This window comes from Amphiprion ocellaris, unplaced genomic scaffold (genome assembly GCF_022539595.1).
Source record: "Amphiprion ocellaris isolate individual 3 ecotype Okinawa unplaced genomic scaffold, ASM2253959v1 Aocel_unscaffolded179, whole genome shotgun sequence".
Taxonomy (NCBI): domain Eukaryota; kingdom Metazoa; phylum Chordata; class Actinopteri; family Pomacentridae; genus Amphiprion; species Amphiprion ocellaris.
Genome location: NW_026559343.1, coordinates 15185 through 32759, shown reverse-complemented (window position 1 = coordinate 32759; position 17575 = coordinate 15185). Strand labels below are relative to the sequence as shown.

General features: G+C 41.7%; 1 protein-coding gene across 2 annotated transcripts; it reads right to left on the bottom strand.

Moving 5' to 3' along the window:
- Positions 1-244: 244 nt before the first annotated feature.
- prickle2b (prickle homolog 2b) lies at positions 245-17340 on the bottom strand. 2 transcript variants are annotated; one of them, XM_055008778.1, is made up of 6 exons: positions 16837-17340; positions 16386-16465; positions 9803-9986; positions 3951-4064; positions 3187-3324; positions 245-508 (listed from the first exon to the last, which is right to left on the bottom strand). In XM_055008778.1, exons 3-6 carry the CDS (start codon positions 9932-9934, stop codon positions 260-262), a joined length of 633 nt encoding a protein of 210 aa, XP_054864753.1. In that variant the 5' UTR covers positions 9935-9986; positions 16386-16465; positions 16837-17340; the 3' UTR covers positions 245-259. The 2 variants fall into 2 exon arrangements, with proteins under 2 accessions (XP_054864753.1, XP_054864752.1); XM_055008777.1 differs by lacking the exon at positions 16386-16465.
- Between the last annotated feature and the right edge of the window lie 235 nt (positions 17341-17575).

Genomic DNA, 17575 nt, shown 5'->3' with positions numbered 1-17575 from the left:
GCAAAGTAAGAGAGTATATCAGTGTTAATGGTTGGGAGATCAGGATATTGAAAGCCGACCCCATTAAACTGGAGAAACCTCAGAGCACACTAAACCGTGACAGTGTGAGTGTTGTGAGCCTGTGAGCATCATATGACAGCAGTCTGGTATGTATGTAGGCATGAATATGTGTGTGTAAATACTTTATAAATAGCTCTACTGACACAGTTACAGGCACAGTATGTTCGAACGGGTGACATGTGTATCTATTACCACACGATTATCCATGTGCAGGCATGTGTGTCTTCATGTGACAGGCATCTACCTCATCGCAGGCGGTGCAGCGCGGCTTCAGCCTCTCGGCGTGGTGTCGGCCGCAGTAGATCTTTCCATCCTGGTAGAAGTAGATGAGATCCACCAGGAGCTCGTTGCACATGCTGCAAACAAAGCATGCAGGGTGCCAACACACACCGTGGCCCGCCCGGGAGGCAAACACAGCGATATCACCGCCATTTATCTGGCCTCCGCACTAAAAACACACAGAAGAAATTTTTTAGAAACAGGTTGTTGTTGTGCATTTTTTAAGTATCTCACATTTGAACTTCCACTATTGATCTTAAAATTCTCAACTCAGGCGTATTAGAGCCATTATCAAACACCAATCCAATGCGAGCACTCCTTTTTCCTTTTTCAATTTAAGACCTCTGAGCCTCACAGTCTGGACCTGATTGGAACCCCTTCTTTGATGCGATGATGTAATAATCTACACAAAAATGCTTTTAAAGCTGCAGCGTGCAAACAGTTTGAAAGGGGAAAAAAGACAGAAATTATTAATAATACAATTTTGTTAGCTTCACAAAATTCACTGAAATTGTTTCTCCCCATTTTGAACGATTAAACAACAAACGTTAAAGAGCCTATATGATGAAAATTGACTGGTTTATAATTTTATCTTTAGCAGCTATTGGTATATGTCTACAGGCTTTAATAACAAAAGTAATGATTTTTGTCATACTCTATTTTGCAGCTGAACCTTCTGTTTGTTTTAGCTCCTGTCTTTTTAAAGCCTCCCTCCTGAAAAACCTTGGCTGGCCTGACAAAAGCAAGGTAATGTTGGTTACATACCGTAACTTCAGATCTACGAGTACAGGCAGAAAGACGTAGCCAAAGCAGGAGAGGCTCTAACAAGGACATAACGGACTGTGAGGAAGGTGCTCATTTTTGTTTGAGGTTCAAACTAGCTGCTTGGCAGGTACTGTGGAAATGTAGAACATAATGACACAGATAAGTGACAGCAGTGTCCTCTTTGAGAGAGAATAACTCCCTTAAATGTGGAATTTGGTCTCATAGACCAAGAAAGTTTACAGACCTTTTACAAGCACAAAAAAGCTACAGCACATTTAAAGGGAAAACCCAAAAAAGCTGCTCTCTCTCATGCAGCTTTTTAAAGTCTCCCAGAGTGTTATCAGTGTTATCTTTTACATGTTCACTTTATAGGCTCAAATTTATGAAAGCACGAAACCCTGAAAATCTTTGTAAGAGCAAAACAATCTTCTTTGGAAATGGATAGATAGTTTGGTGTCTTGATCCCTGGCATTGTATCACTGATTTTCAGACTGCAACGTAATTCCTGTTACAACAAGTTGTTGTGGGCAGGACAGGAAGCAGTGTAATCCAGTGGGCTGTCATTAATGGAGACAAAACTGCACTGTAATTTGCTAAAAATTACAGAGAGGTAGATTTGTTGGAAAATTTGTGCTGACTTTGTTTGCTGGATCAGTAGGTCACAGTCATTAAAAAAAGTAGTAGATAATAGCTGCTACAAACTACAGATCACTTCATCTGACCAATATTTTCTTGATTATCTAGATTATTTGGTCTGAAAAATGTCACAGTTTCCAAAAGTCCAAGGTAATGTCTAAGAATTGTTCAACAGTCCAAAGCTCAACAAGATTTAGTGCTTTTTTTTCCAAGAAATAAGAGTTTTCCAAGAAGATAAAGTGCTGCTTTTATGGGATCTTTGATAACATCAATACCAGCGCTGACACTTATTTAGTGCGCCGTGCGGTGCATTTCTGTCTTTAACACAATTTTGCGTGAAAGCTAGACTAAACTAAGAGCATGAGAATGTGTTTATATATGTGGCTGAGTAGGACATGCAAAGGGAACGTTGTGTGGCTGATGGAGGACATTGGAGGGGCAAATGGGAGGGTAAAAACTGAGATATATGGAAGGATAAAAAGGAAAGTGAGACAGGCATGGAGGTGTAAAGGTAGACAAGCTGGAAAGATAAACGAGAGGGAGTGCAGCGGAGACGGGGGAAAGGTCAGGTAGGCAGAGTGGATTTAGAGGGGTGGGAAGGTGGAGACGGAGGTAGAGTTACAATCAGGTTATCTGACTGGCACAAAGCCTACCGCTGCAAGGAGGCCGAAGGAGGGGGTGGGGAATTCAATCAATACACACTCTCCCAACAATCTGCTCTCTCGAGTGTGTGTGTTTGTGTGTGTGTGCGTCTGCTAACTGGATGAGAAACACAAGCTGTAAAGCAGCTATACACCCGGGGCACCAACACAACAGAGACTAACTGCACTTCGGTTGTGCGTGCAGTAACAAATGGCTAGCGGATGCTGAAGTGTGCAGGTTTGTTGTTAAAAGGACACTCTATAGTCCCATAAGGCCACTACAAGCACACATGTAGGCAATGCTTTAAATATTTTATGAAACACCGCGTTCTCCTGTGAAACATTTCAGGAAGATTTAGAGCAGTTTTAACTATTAGTTCCCTGACGTAATGTGTCATGCTAAAGTTTAAATCAAACAAATACTGTTGTTGGTAGCTGGCGTGGCCGAGAGAAAAATGAGACAACATTCGCACATACGCCTCTTCAAAGATCCTCTGAAGAGCAAGACATCGAGGCGAGATTGACAAGGTCACAACATTGTTAGAAAAGCAGATGACAGTTACATCTCTGCCCTTTTATATGTCACTGCAGAGCACCTCTCATTCATCATAACAAATACCTGAAATGCCAGCAGGCTGTTAAGTGTGTCTGTCACATGATTCATTGCTTTCATTCCACACGGCCACACGAAGCACCTTTGATCTTGTCATACGTGATTTACTTTTCTTACGTTACAGTCATGACATTTAGAGGTAACATGATAAGACGGTGCAAAAATAATGTTTTTGATATTTTTGTCAGCTACCTGTTCGCAGATCGCTCCCGTCATCGTCACGGGGAACGGACGGACATTGCCGCGACCCAGATTTTCCCGTTTCCGCTGGTTGCTGAAGAGCTTCAGTTCTCGCTTCTCTTCATCGTCCAGACTGTTACAGTAGCGCACCTGCACACAAATACATTTTTTAAGTTTGACCTGTTATGCAGGTACATAGTTTAACGTAGTCATCTGAAAAGACTAAGATAAAGATGCAAGAAGTCACTTTTCTATCATTATTCTATCAAAGAAGTTCTATTTTTGGTGCAGGAATAAAAAGCAAAAGAAGAAACAACCTGACAATGAACCAACGAATTACAAAGTGTGATGATATCCATTATGATAACCTGTATCAAGACCTCTGAGGTAACAGTCCACATCTCAGCACATCGGATATTATGCTCATTTGCACAACTGGAATAACAACTGACCAATCAGATTAGGAGGCAAAAAGGGTGCTAAAGGTTGCCAATCTTCTCAGAGACTGTGCCAAGTCTTAATGGCAAAACTAATATCATAAGATTAATTACCTGTTGTAAAGATTTATTAATGTAACTCACTTTAATAGGCAGCTACAAACACTTCAATATCTCACTGTCGTCGATTAAAAAGACAGACTCCATTTTTCCTGTGTCCGTCTCCTCCCTGCTCCCCTCTTATCGCTGCATTGCCCCGAAGGAGGGGAGGGAAGGAGGGAGGAAGCAGTAGATGGATGGATTGAGGTGGTGGGGGAGGGCGTCAGTTCGGACTCTCACCTCATTGTCGTGGGGCGGGAGCTGATGGAGCAGCTGTTTGATGCGGTATTTCTCTCCTGGGCTGTTCACATAGGGCACCTTGTCCTCGGGCAGAGAGCTGTAGTACTGATGAACCTGAGGACGAGACGGACGCAGGTGAGAGGTGGAGGAGGATGGAGAACCACAGCACGTATGCAACATGTAAACTAGCTGACAAACAGAACATACACGAATTCTGAAGACAGTGTTAGTTTCATCACCAACTAAAATCTTCATTAGAATTCTCGATCTTCTCTTCCAGTGCTTTTTTCTACTGTACAACAACCAAAAGCCCTTACAGGATTTAATTTCTTGTAAAAGACAGAAAAAAAAACTACAAATTCTGAAGTTTGAGCTGCTTTTTGTTCAATAAATCACTCTAAACGATTATATTATTGTTAAAATGTTGTTGATTAATCATATCAGCACTAAAATGTACAACTGTGCTAAGATGAATTATCGAGATCTACAGCTGGGGGTCACCAATACACACAAACACACACAGACACACACACACAGTTAAAATCACTGTGATTTATGGCCCACCAGTGGAGACTTAATGGAACCTCACCTCTCCATCTCTGCACATTGACATGGGAATGCATTACTGACCTGCCGAACATGCGCACACTCACACACTCACGCACACATTAACACATGAACAAAGCAGTGATTAACACATATGCATGCAGCAGTGGACGTGCACGTGAATGCATGCAGCGGCAGGATTAATGCTAATCTGGACGTTCCAAATGACTCTGACATTCTTTACATTACCAAGACAGACAATGAGTGTCATCTCCTCGTTATTTATTGCAGTCTGTTTTATTACACTGTAACAGGGGGTCGGGGTATAACAGAGGTCAGCGGTTATATATGAATGTCACTGGAGGGGGTGGAGCAAACCAAGAAAGCCACAGAGTTTTAAAGGAAGATTTGAGGACAGAGGTCAAAAAGGGAGAGGGAAGAAATGAATGAAAATATTTAAGAGACGCAGACAGAGTGAAAGTAGTAGAAAGAACAAGACTGTCTTTGATTAAATGAAACACAACAATAGCAGAGCAGAGCACACATCGAGGACTTCAAGAGAGACAACATCCATGATCGATACTTGCTGACTAGGTCGTGTCTCTCTTAATGACCTAGTGGTCTGCTGAATGGATTTAGCGACTAGAAGCCATCAGCTTTGTCCTTGGCAATAGCACAGAGTCTGTCACAAAAACAGATTAACCTGAATAATGCCAACATGCATCCGTGAGTGTAAAAATCAAGTACTTCTGTAAAAAACTCTACATGGCTTGATAGTCCTGAAGCTGTGGCGTCACATTCGGCATCAAAGGCGGCCTGCAGGTCTTTAAAGTAGCCCTATACAAGCATGTTTGTTGTTGAGATGAATTTATAGCAGGAGTTGCTTGTTGTAAGTGTAACCTAATTCCTTCTGCTCTGCTTTTGTTGGCTTCCACTGGGGTTGGCAAGGGACACGGGATCTGTGTCCAACAGCACAAGTCAGGACGGACGCCTGGGGTGGGGTGGAATCTCAGGATGGTCCATGAAAGCCCGACTGTGGCCGAGCACTGGTAAAACATACATTGCATAAACACACACGGAAACACACACACACATATCCTGATGCACACTGCTAATGATAAATCACGAAACATGCTTCCAACAACAACAGGGTTACAATCTGGAGGTGAAAGGCACACTGCCCCAAGGAAAAGATCTAAAGACAGACACACACACACACACACTCATACGTATGCATACACATTACCCACACAGATTTCAACGAGACCCAGGAGAAGCAGCTTGTGATAATAACTGTAATCGAAAGCAGACGAAACTAAAGACAGGGCAGAATTTCAAACTGTACTGGAGGGAGTGTTTTTAAAAGCTAAAGCAAAGGGTAGGACTTTGCAAATGAGTGACAAGAGAGATCGCTTCTCACAGCTGGTTTCTATTGCTGTTAATGGCCAGACAGGCAGAAGGAAAGACAGGACCAGGCACCAGTTCTAACATTCGCTCAACAAGCCACTTTGCAGCGGTTAGGGGACACAGATTTTATACTGTAGAGAAAACATTGGCAGTTACAGTCAAAAATGGTGGCAAAGAAGATGTTTTCATAGTGAAGAGAGAGGATTTGAAATGTGTTTTCGTTCTTTGTCCTGCTCTTCTCATATCTTTCCTGAGAAATGTGAATATCCAAGGCTCAGCACTGTGGTCAGCACAGTTACCAGTTAGCATTCTAACATTTGCTAATTGACAATAAACATAAAGACAATCTGAGGTTAACCCTCCGGACTGCAAAATCCGGCAGTGGGTTTGTAAGACTTTTTTTTTTTTTTTTTTTTTTAAATCAGCAAAATTACACCACTTTCCAATAATCATTGAACTAATCATGTTTTATGTGCTGCTCCGTCTTGAAACTATACAAAAAATAATTTATCCTAATTACTTTATTCTAAATGTGTTATTTAAAATTTTGCCAAAAATAAGCCATTTGCTCTAATCAAAGTGTTCAAACACCAAATAATTTGGATTCCTCGGTGCAACCGTGAAGCCTTTAAGGACTAATAATTATAACAATAATAATAATAATACATTTTATTTGTAAGCGCCTTTCTTGACACCCAAGGTCACTTTACAAAAAAACCCAAACAAATACAGCAGAATAGATAAAAACATACAAAAGGATTAAAAAAAAAAAAAACATACAGAGATAAAAAAAAAAAAAAACATACATAAACTGCAACTGTTGCTCACTCCGCTGTGAGCAACAGTTATGCTATAAAAATTAAGTTACTTTTGAGCGTAACTGGGCTGGAGTGTAGGCTGTGTTGACACAGGGCAGATGAGACAAATATGGAAACAAATTAAAAATGTAGTATGTAGTGCTATTTAAAAGTAGTATGTAGAGTCCCATTTTTTCCAGAACTGGTAACACCTGTGGGCACCTGGGAAAATGTTGTACATGTTGATTTCAGGCATCTCAAATGTTGCTAAATAAACAATGAGAAATGTAACTTGAAGGAATTTTAACTTTGTTATACTGCAAAAAGACATACTTGGGCTATCTCAACTGCTTGCCATGGTTGTGCTGATTTCCATAGAGGTGCAGGACTTTATATTGCAGTAAAAAAATGTAGTAAAAATGTGACAGCAGCAAAAAACACACAAAAACTGCTTCCAGTTCAGAAGGTTAATGGAACTGTCATCAGCTTTGAAGATATTTGGTCATAATATGACCTTAGGGTGACACTAGATGAAATGTTAAGAAATCTTAATGATCCATCCTGAGGGGAACATAACTATAATACTTTTTTTTGGCAATCCATCCAGTAGTTTTTAAAATATTTCACCAAAAATCAAAAATGTCTGCCACACGGTGCTGCTAAAAGGAGAGCAGGGAAACTCTTAAGTCAGAAAGTTTCATCCTCTGGAGAACATGCATTTTTATACATTTTCTGTCTAGGTCAAAGTCAGACACAAAGTCAGACCATCCAACTGACATTTCCATCTACTGAACCATCACTTATCTCTTATTCACAGCTGCTGGCCATCATCAGGCCAGAATCTGACAGTTTTATTGTCCTTGATCTGAGATTGAAATGGGCGCGATTGTCCTCGGGTCCATTTTGGAATGGGTCGAACTGACCTCAGCTCTCTTTCAGACTGCCTCTTTGTAGCTTGAAAGTTAATTATCCACTTCAGAACAGTGGGTACATTTCAGAACCTGGAAAGTCCTCTAGTTTGCATGGACAACCTTGAACTGCGTTTCTACTCAAATATCCCACATGTAAGTGGCTTGAAAAGGCATACCACATGTTTGACTGCAAATAAAAATCTGATTCTTGTAGATGCTGAACAGAGTCTGCAGATTAGACTGGAGCTCTGGCTACGTGGTGGTAAACAAAAGAAATCCCCACTTACAGGTGAATGCTGGGTGACATTGTTGGCCTTAAAAAAAAACAACTTGGCAAAATCCAAGACTTTTATCTGAAAGGATGAAGAGGAGAGAGCAAGAGGACTAGTGGGGTAGAAAATATTGGCACACCCTCCCTTTCACTGCAGCTCAATAACATGTCCAGCACACTCAGTAAAGGCTCCATTTGGCCATAAAGATTTGTTTACTGAGTCTGCATTTCAGCAATATGTTGATGGAGACAGATACCTGAACATTGTGTTTTGTAGACAGAAACAGTCACTATTAAGTGTTTAGTTATCCCTCATAACCCCACAGATATGCTTGACTGAATGCCACAGACCTGCTCAGAAATCTCTTGTTACAGAGTGGTGACTTTACACCACTGCAGGTTAAAAAGCAAAGCGATAGAGAGCACCGGTTCCCTGTAGGGAAATCTAAACCTACTGTTTAGATCCTGGAGCTTTAGCTTTAGCCTTGTGTTTACATCCGCTCCCCTGTGAAAGGTCACACAACGGGTTTCCACAGCCTGAATATCTTGCAACGTCACGCTGAGTACAGAAATTGCTACAACTTGGGACACATTTCATGTTCAGTTGGCTATTACAAACACAATATTAAATCAATTTAAACTTTGAATTTAACATTTTTTTGTGTGTTTCTGGTTTTTAAATCTCCCAAGAAAGCAACAAATCCTGTTCAGTGTTGTGCTCTTGCCATTCAACCAAACCCATTTCTCATTGTTGCCGAACTGTTCCTGAGGTCATATTGCCACTAGACTAGAACCTAATTGACTTCAGGTTATAAGCGTGACCCTGGAGACGGATGAAAAATAGCTGCTCTCAGTCCTTCGAGGTGAAACCAAGGGACTGTGCCAACAACGTATTGACCAGCTCATTGCTCTCCAGCTCATCAACAATATGAAACCGGCTCCCATAAAGACTTCTACTGTCCTATAAAACTGGAAACACCTCCCACATGTGCACACCTACGGTTCAGCAGTGTGCAGTAAAAAGAGGATTTTCTTGCATGGGGCCATTTAATGCGTTTCTATATTCGGCACGCTCAGCTTAGCGGTAGTGAGGGCGATGAAACCTCCTGTAAACATGTTTGCAGGCAGAATGAATTGGAGATTAATTTGACTGCTGCAGCCACATAATCCTTGTTATCCATTAGCCTGCTGAAGGCGCAGTCAGCATAACAGATATGCTATGACATGGTGACATGCAGGTCTAAGTGAGCAGGTACAAAGTATAGGCATGATGTGTAACAAAATACACAGTGGAGTGTTAGGAATTTTTATTAGGCTTACACCATAATGTACTCTGACTATATTACATTTTATAACTAAAACTTGCCTGTGCGTATCTCTGGAATCTTCTCCCCACCTGTCTGGCTTTTCACCCACACTGAGATAATGTGATACAGCAACAGTCTTTTCAAGGACTTGTATATGTATAAATTTGAAATTGCTGATCTGACATTGAAGTGTGTATGGGGAAATCTGAGCTTTTGGAGTGGGATTGTAATGTGATCACTGGACTCTCATTGTCATCTGATCCATTTTTAAGTGTTCCAACTTGTTAAAGCATTCTTCTCTAACACCTGCTTTGGAAACAGCAAATAATACTTTGAAACTAGAGGAAAGACACTTTCTGAGGTTGCCACAAAGGATCGCACTTTCGATACACTAACTGCATCATCAGATTTACTCATATCACAATGAATGAGTAAAAGGATAGGGTCACTACACAACTGAGCACAACAGGCGACAAAAAAAGTGATGAAACAATGTCTAACAACCATTGCAAGACTAAACTGTATGGTAAGGACACTGTACTTGACACGTCTTTGACATTTTGGTTCAAGCGCTAATGTGATGAGATTAGAATAAGAGAAAAAATTTCGATACCTGTTCAGGTTTGAGTCCTGGTGGTACCCAGGCGTACTCCTCCAGGGCACACCCTGAGTCATCATCGGACGTCGAATTCCTCTGGAAGTCGTACATCAGCTTGGTGACCGTCTTCTCCATCTCTACAGGCATGGCTGTTACTGCATGCTCCTCACGGCGACACTTACAGTGCACACAGATCTTCCTGCCGAGGACAAACACAGATGAAGAATTTGCCAAGTCAATGGCGTATATCCACAACAAAATGTGAGTCTCGGATTAGAAATGAAAGCTCATCAACCTTATAAATTTTGCTCTCTGAAAAGTGTGATTTGTGGTTTGACAAAAACTTCTGTACAGCTCAATTCACAATGTCTGAGAATACAACACAATCAGGGTGAAAACAAGCACTCAGCTTAATAAATCACTATGCAAACAGAACTACTTTTGGACAGAATTTCAACAGAAACAAGACGCCATGCTGGAGTTGCTGTTCGGAGCTCTGAAGAGTGCCATTAATCACAAAAAAAAAAAAAAAAAAAAAAAAAAGACCCAAATTGTTTCTCTCAAAGGTAACTCCAGAAAAAGAAACTCCATCATCCAAACTACATGGCTGTAGGCACAGTGAAGCCTCCCCATGGTGAAACCCTTTTCTTCTGTGCATGTTTGCAGACCCTGCCAACGATTGAAAGGTCAAGGCTTCCCACTGCAGCTCTCACGTTGAAATGCGGGTGCCACAAATGCACTGCTGAACAATGCTCTGGGGTATATGAAGACATAATTACTAACAGACTAGGAGAATTAGCAGAATAAAGGCAGTGACAGTGATGAAAAACAGCACTGTACAAAAATACCAACACAAGGCACTACCCTGTGTACAAGGTTAGCTAGAAACACTGGAAAATGCTTTGCCAGGATACCATTCCACTCTCATTTGCCAAAACAACTCACCCACCTGTGAAATGCAGAAGTAACCATGTGTGAATTTCCACAGAAAGGAAGGTTGGGAGCGTTTGACACTGACACTCCACCTCCTTGCTGCTCTTTCATCTCCAAACACATCCAAAGAGAAATACGCCAGACTGTGTTAGTAGATGTCTCAGGAAAGAAGAACAAGATGTGGGTTACACAGCTGAGTTCATGGATTAAAATAAAAATATAGGCCACCCTTACCAGATCTGTATTCTGATGCACAACCCACACATACGGATCCCTGTGTCCTTGACGACGCTAAACCCTGCAAGTGGAAACTGGGTGGCCAGAAGGTCACTTCCCACTAACCCTTGATGCCCCTCAGGCAGCCAAAACAGGGAGACAATCCCATTACCTTCCCAGATGGATGCCGGCTTGTCTGACAGCCCTACAGAGGAGCTTAAGGACACTCAGGACACTGTTTGACAGACTGACGCTTTGGTTGGCTGAGGATCTGTCTGGTACTGTGCTGTGCTACATAGTGAGTAGTTATTTTCCTGTTGAGTACATATTTCTTGCAGACATGTTTTTTTTTTTTAACATTACTGTACTCGTTTAGACTCTCAATGCTAGAATGACTTGCACGCACTCAAGTCTCATTGGCATTTTGGTTGTGTATATGCACCACACATTGGCTCTCAGTGGATATTTCCATAAAGTTCAGCCTTGCTCAACTTTCCCCTGGAGTACAGCTGGGCATTTTTGATTCTGTCCAGCTCATCGGGAGGGCATAGGACTGTGAAATCATGTCTCATTCACAATGAATAACAGTTGGCCCCGTCTCAGCTTTTTGAATGTGTGAACTGCCTGTTAGTGTAACGTACATGGAGTGCAGACATTACCATATGGAGGCCTGGCCAAGTCTCATCTTGTTTTGTATTCAGAAGAGCGCTTCTTGTCTGAAGGACTGAGCTAACAAAAGCACTTCTGTCTATTTGACTTAACACTGATGGATTATGATGACAGAATGGACACTGGAAGTACAGCTTGAGTTAGTACAAGTAAAACATCCCCTGACATGCCACAACTAGTCATATGAAACATAATCCTTAAAAAGAAAACATACAAATATATAGGTCAAGGTGGATCATTTCTCAGTCAGCACCTGAGATTCTTTACCATCCGGCAGAAGCCAAGAAGGCTATTACTGTCAACTCCAGCTTTCAACACCACCCTGTGCAGAAAAGCAGACCTCTGCAACTCCTGCCGTCATTGTGGAAGGGCAACTCGCAGACTTCACAAACCGACTCCATAAATATTAACAAAATACACAACGCGGCCAGATAACACTGCCATGAATATTGCAGCACGGGCAGATAAAGTCGTCAAAGCGCTGTCAAAGCAGGCGGACTGCAAGAAGGGTGTTTTGCAAATCCCAGTCCCAGTGGCATGATGCTATAGCCAGGGGCAACACAGCTTGCCTCATTACGGCCCAGCACCTTCACCATCATTACTAATTTAAAGCTGATTTTCTGGATGGCAGACACACCAACACTGCATGCATCTACAACAACACATACTCCCTGTGAGGCTGGTGATTCAAAATGCAAGACAGATGCCCCACATGTGGAGATACAGAGGATTAAGAATGTATGAATACTTCTACTCTTCTGACATGTTGCCAGGTAGTGAGAAGTTTCTGCCCCGAAGATAAGAGTTTAGAAATGGCCAGAAGGACCTGAATGGACCTTACACCACATTCTGTCCCATCAAAAACATCCCTGTGCCAACACCTCAGCTATGACAGTTTGTGGAGTTCAACTGAGAGGCACAGAAGCTCATGACCTTTAGAGAAACATACCTTTCTGACCAACTCTCTCAGTCCGTATGTGTGATCATGACTCTCCTTCAGTGATTTATCTTGCCATCACCATGATTATCCCACATCAGCGCTAGCAGAGACACTGTAGACCTAGAGGACCTGTCGCTCCTTCCTTCCCCTTCTATCCTTGTGATTTACAACTTGTTTCATGAACATGCCTGGGATTTCCCCTCCAATGAAACTCAATCCCTGAGCTCCTCCTTACAAGCTACATGATTTCAATTAGATCAGATTTAGGGACTGCAGTAATACAAGTCAAGTACATCACTGACGCCTCATAAATGACTCAGGGGTAAAGAGGCTTGTTTTCCCTTTTAAATGAGACCGGCCTTTTTTGTCCCTTGGGAGATGTAAATGCTGATCTATCATTGGTCACTTGGAGTGTGATGTTTGCTTAAGACCTGGGGGGTATGTTGTTGGATAGCAAGCACTGTGACCATGATGTCAGTGGACAATGATTCACTGTTTCGAGTTAATTATCATCATTCTGCTCTCCAAGATTGTCTCTGTAACCCAGGCAATGGGTGTTTTTAATACGTAACTAGGGTCTGATGGGCCCCTGGGACAGTTGCATGGAGTTGGTTCAGTTGTTGAAGTTTAACGCAGGAGGATCTTTAGCAGACACGGTGCCCAGGCTGCATCAAAACTAAGATCACAACAACTTATCCAAGTTAATGTGCTTCGAGAATTTGCTTTAGAAAGAAAAAAAAGCATCTAATCTTAATTTCAAGTTCTTTTCTGGTCATTTATTAAAAATCTAAAAACTCATCTCTTTTTAAGAGGTTTTAGCCATGAATATAATCTTTTTTTGTCTTAAAATGGTTTAGATGCAACTCCACTCATTGCTTCATCCAGAATGCGTTCGTTGCAGCTCAACCACACCAGCTCACCTACTACTCTGCTCCAACACAGCAAAACTACTCTGTACTACACATTGGAAAATTGGAGATTTTTAGCCACACGCGTTCAAACTGGAATCCCAATCTGAAGAAGAAAAATGACACAGAAAGCTCCGTCCTGCAAGATGACATCATTGATTCTTCAGATTTGTTGTGTATGAAACACCAGAAGTCTGAATCTATGTTTTTCAGACTGTGATCGCTGCACAGGTGCTGCCTGCTTATTTCATCATGATATGTCTTAAGTATATAAAAAGCACCATACAAAGGAGGAAAAAAGTAGTAGTTTCACCAGAGGGGGTCTTTAAAGAGAACACTTGAAAGGATTTACCCAAACTTTGGAAAAACCATCAGATTCAAACGTATCCAAGAGCCAGGCGACATGCAGAAGCACAAGTCTCATTCTGCTCTCATTCCTGAGCAGCTCCCAAAACCACTGTAGCTTTTCCATAGCATCACTCTAGATGGTCTGATTAAAATCTCATCTTTAAATGGCAGCTCTACACAAAAGAAAGCTTGGAGGAGAAGAGAGAAGAGCACAGAGGAGAGAACAGCTGGGTGCAGGAGGCAGCCAAGTCTCTTCTTTTTTCTCCTTTCTGCCTCTACTTTTGTTTTCTTTGGTAGAAGTCGGGGGAAGAGGACAAACTCTTTTCACTTTAACTGTCTTTTGTTTAACAGATACAACATATCCATTCAGAGTTTTAAGGTGCTCACCAATACATAGCCCTGCTCTCACAAATGACCAATATACACACAAACAAAGCCTTTGTCCCTATGAGCTGCATGTTGACTTCAGAGCCATTAAGAGTTAATCAAAGATAAACATGACAGAGGTGTTTCTGACAAGAATCAGGCTTGACAAAGACATTTTCCATTAGGGGCCAATTAGCCAGGACCTGATGCAATGTGTTGCTGAGTACAGAGATTAGGCCTGCAACCACCTGTCATAACCAATTATAGATATCCAAAGTCCTGCCCTCTTCCAACCAGCCTCTGGTTAATACTCTAATGGACAACAGCATATAGGTACCTTTCAATTTCAGCAAAGAGGACACAACTAATTTCACTCACCAAGTTAACTTTATTAGGCGCAAAGCGTACTCAACAGCCAGTGGAAATGTCTGCATAATGTCTTTTATGGCTCAGAACAGAGCTTTCCAAAGTTTGAAAACATAAACTTGATGACACTGTCTTGGGATCTCATGCTACATTTAATGTACCTCTAAATTACGTCAGTTTTGACTTCAACGCATTCAGTGTACAAAGTAGGGGAAAAAACATGACTGTGTTCAAGTTGTCTTTGTTTCTTTTCTATGAACACTCATCAACAGACCCATAGCTCACTTAACTGACTAAGTAGGGAAGGTACATTTACTTCATATTTACTGTATATTTGGATATTTTGAGAAACTAAAATTCAGACGTGCAGGCTGAGAAACTTCAGGAAATCTGGCTTCTGGTGGCATTTTCTTTGATTTTTCCTTTTTTGTCAGATATTGATAATTGCCAATTGCAATTGAATGCTGCATTATGAAAGATGCTTTTCAGTTTCATTGTGGGAACTGTAGGCCAGTGTTCTTATGTAAGACCCACACTAAAGAATGAAAGTTTTAATTTTTCAATGCCTGATGATTCAGTTTTGATTGTTATATTGTCAAGATGTCACTTGGGGACACAACTTTATGGAAGTATCATACAACACTGTTTGTCCAATATGGCAGCCACTGAATGAGAGAAAACCATGTTTCATGCATAATACTGGGTTCATACAATAGGAGTTTTGGGCTGACGTAATGCTGTTTACCCGTTTCGACAGTTTGAAGAGAAATCGGGTCAGGACCTTGGCTTGAGCCGATGTTTCCCAGATCCCAGATCATTTGGTCATGTGAGGTGTTTGCAGATCCAGTCTTAGACCTACTGAACTGTGGGACTTTGAACTCCAACCTGTAGTATCTGATGAGTGTAGACAGGTAATACACATTCAAGCACATACTTAACGGTCCTAGCATTCTTATTTTTTAATTGGAAATGCACAAGACACTGAGATTTTTTCCTTCTTGCCACAGAGATAATTCAAAATGTCATTCTCTCTCTTAAGGTACAGTATTTGTGTGGGATGGGAGAAAGATTTATGTAACATCAGGCTGGGACACTTTTCAGCCACACTATACATGAGACCGGATCACATTACGTATTCACTGTAAGTTGACTTGATCCTTAAAGTGACACTAGTTTGGGTGGGATGGGAGGTCATGGAAGGGGCAGACTTCCAAAACAACCTCAACACAGACTTCCAGCCATACTCAGACACTGCAGCAACCTGGTGACAGCTCATTAGTAAATCTGTGAGCCTTTGGTCTGCTGTGCTCAGATAGAATTTTGGAGAAAATATCAGCATTTCTGCCACTCCTTCTAAGAATGCTGCAGTAATATTATGTTGACTTTTCTTTCAAAGTGTCAGTGGGGAAAAACGCAGTAACCAATAAGGATCAGAATTTTTCCAGAGGCAGTTGTGGATGTCAGAAATAATGTTGGTCTGGCGTTAAGGCTTCTGTCAGTTTGGTTAATGTTTGGATTGCTCAGACTTGAGAAACCCAGTGATTCCGCAGCCAGCTGCTAAAACCACCACATTATTCATTATTTGTCTGTCAGCCCATTCATGTGCTAATCTTGTGGCCCTTTTCAGTGCTAAAAAGTATGTAATAAGTAAACCATCCTAAAGGGTCAATTAGCCTGTATCAGACTTTTCCTTAAAGCAACTGCTATGGAGTTGTGATCACTTCTTTCCAATGCAGTCTGCAGCAAAATCCAGAAAATAATTAAAGCAGTTTAACTAAGACGATTCAAATAATGGCAAGACAATAATAACAAATTGGAGGGACATCCAGGAAAAAAAATAGGCTCAATTTACCTATTTAGTTACCATGGAGTAGACGATCCATATGGCACAGACGCACACGGTCCACAGCACACATAAGCCTGACCACTGCGCTACAGAGGGTGGGGAGGTGGATAAACCGGTGAGAACACGTCCACAGAGAGAAAACTACAGTGAGAGTTCAACAACTCTGCAATGCAGCGCTGTTTGCTGTCAAAATAACACCCCGTTATGAAAAAAGAAGAGCCGAGAAGACTCTTGGAGAAGGAGAAACTTGGTTAAAAAGCGCGCAGACATCAGCAAAAATAGGCTTTGCTACTTTACGCACACAATTAAAAGAGAACTGTACAGAGGTTAAAATCTGACACAAACTAGAGTTCATTCGTGGCACCCTCTCCGTTCCATTACGCATGCGAAGTCGCCAGAATTGCTCTTCCTTTTCGAACAAAAAAAATACAGAAACGATCCATAATCTGCTGCTTACCTTCTTACAAACTGCGGCGGAGCTAAGTCACAACCACGACTCGGTCGGCTGTGATGTTGCAGCTTCTAATATACGCGTTCCTCATTGCAGAATTTGCCACACAACTCCAACAGCTTCGCCACGAAAACACACAAGTCTCCCTCCCGCTGCGCGACCCGCACCCCTCTGCTACATCTATCCTCCGTCCGTCTAAAAGCCTTTTGTCAGCCCCCTGCTCTTCGTCGATTAGCTCAGGAGTTCTGCAAGCGAGGAGAAAGCGCAGACTGAGATCCAACTGAAAGTGCGTAAAAAGCAGGAAAAAAAATAACAGATTCCGCTTTGCAGTAAGTCTCAGGTCCAAACAACGCAGATTCCAGCAAAATTGTTTTCAATCCCACACGAATGAAACAGAGAATCTCCTGCGGTGGTGAAACACTGAGTGCGAGTGAAGATCCGTGCGGACTCTCGGTGCGTAAAGGCACGGAGCGCCTGAGTGGCTCCGCTTGCTGCTGACCGACCTACTGAACAGCAGCGCTTTAATCCTGAACATTTGTCAAAGTGCCCACACATCACTGGCTCACTTCCGGTTTGCCCTTTCAAAGTAGAAGCACTGTTTGCAAATGATTTGGAATATATTTGGTCTACAGTTTAATCTACTGAATGGAACCATTTAGGTTTATTTTCTGAATACCACGAATCCATATTTTTTTATGGATTCAATTATATACAAATTTTAAATTTTTAATTTATTTAGTAATAA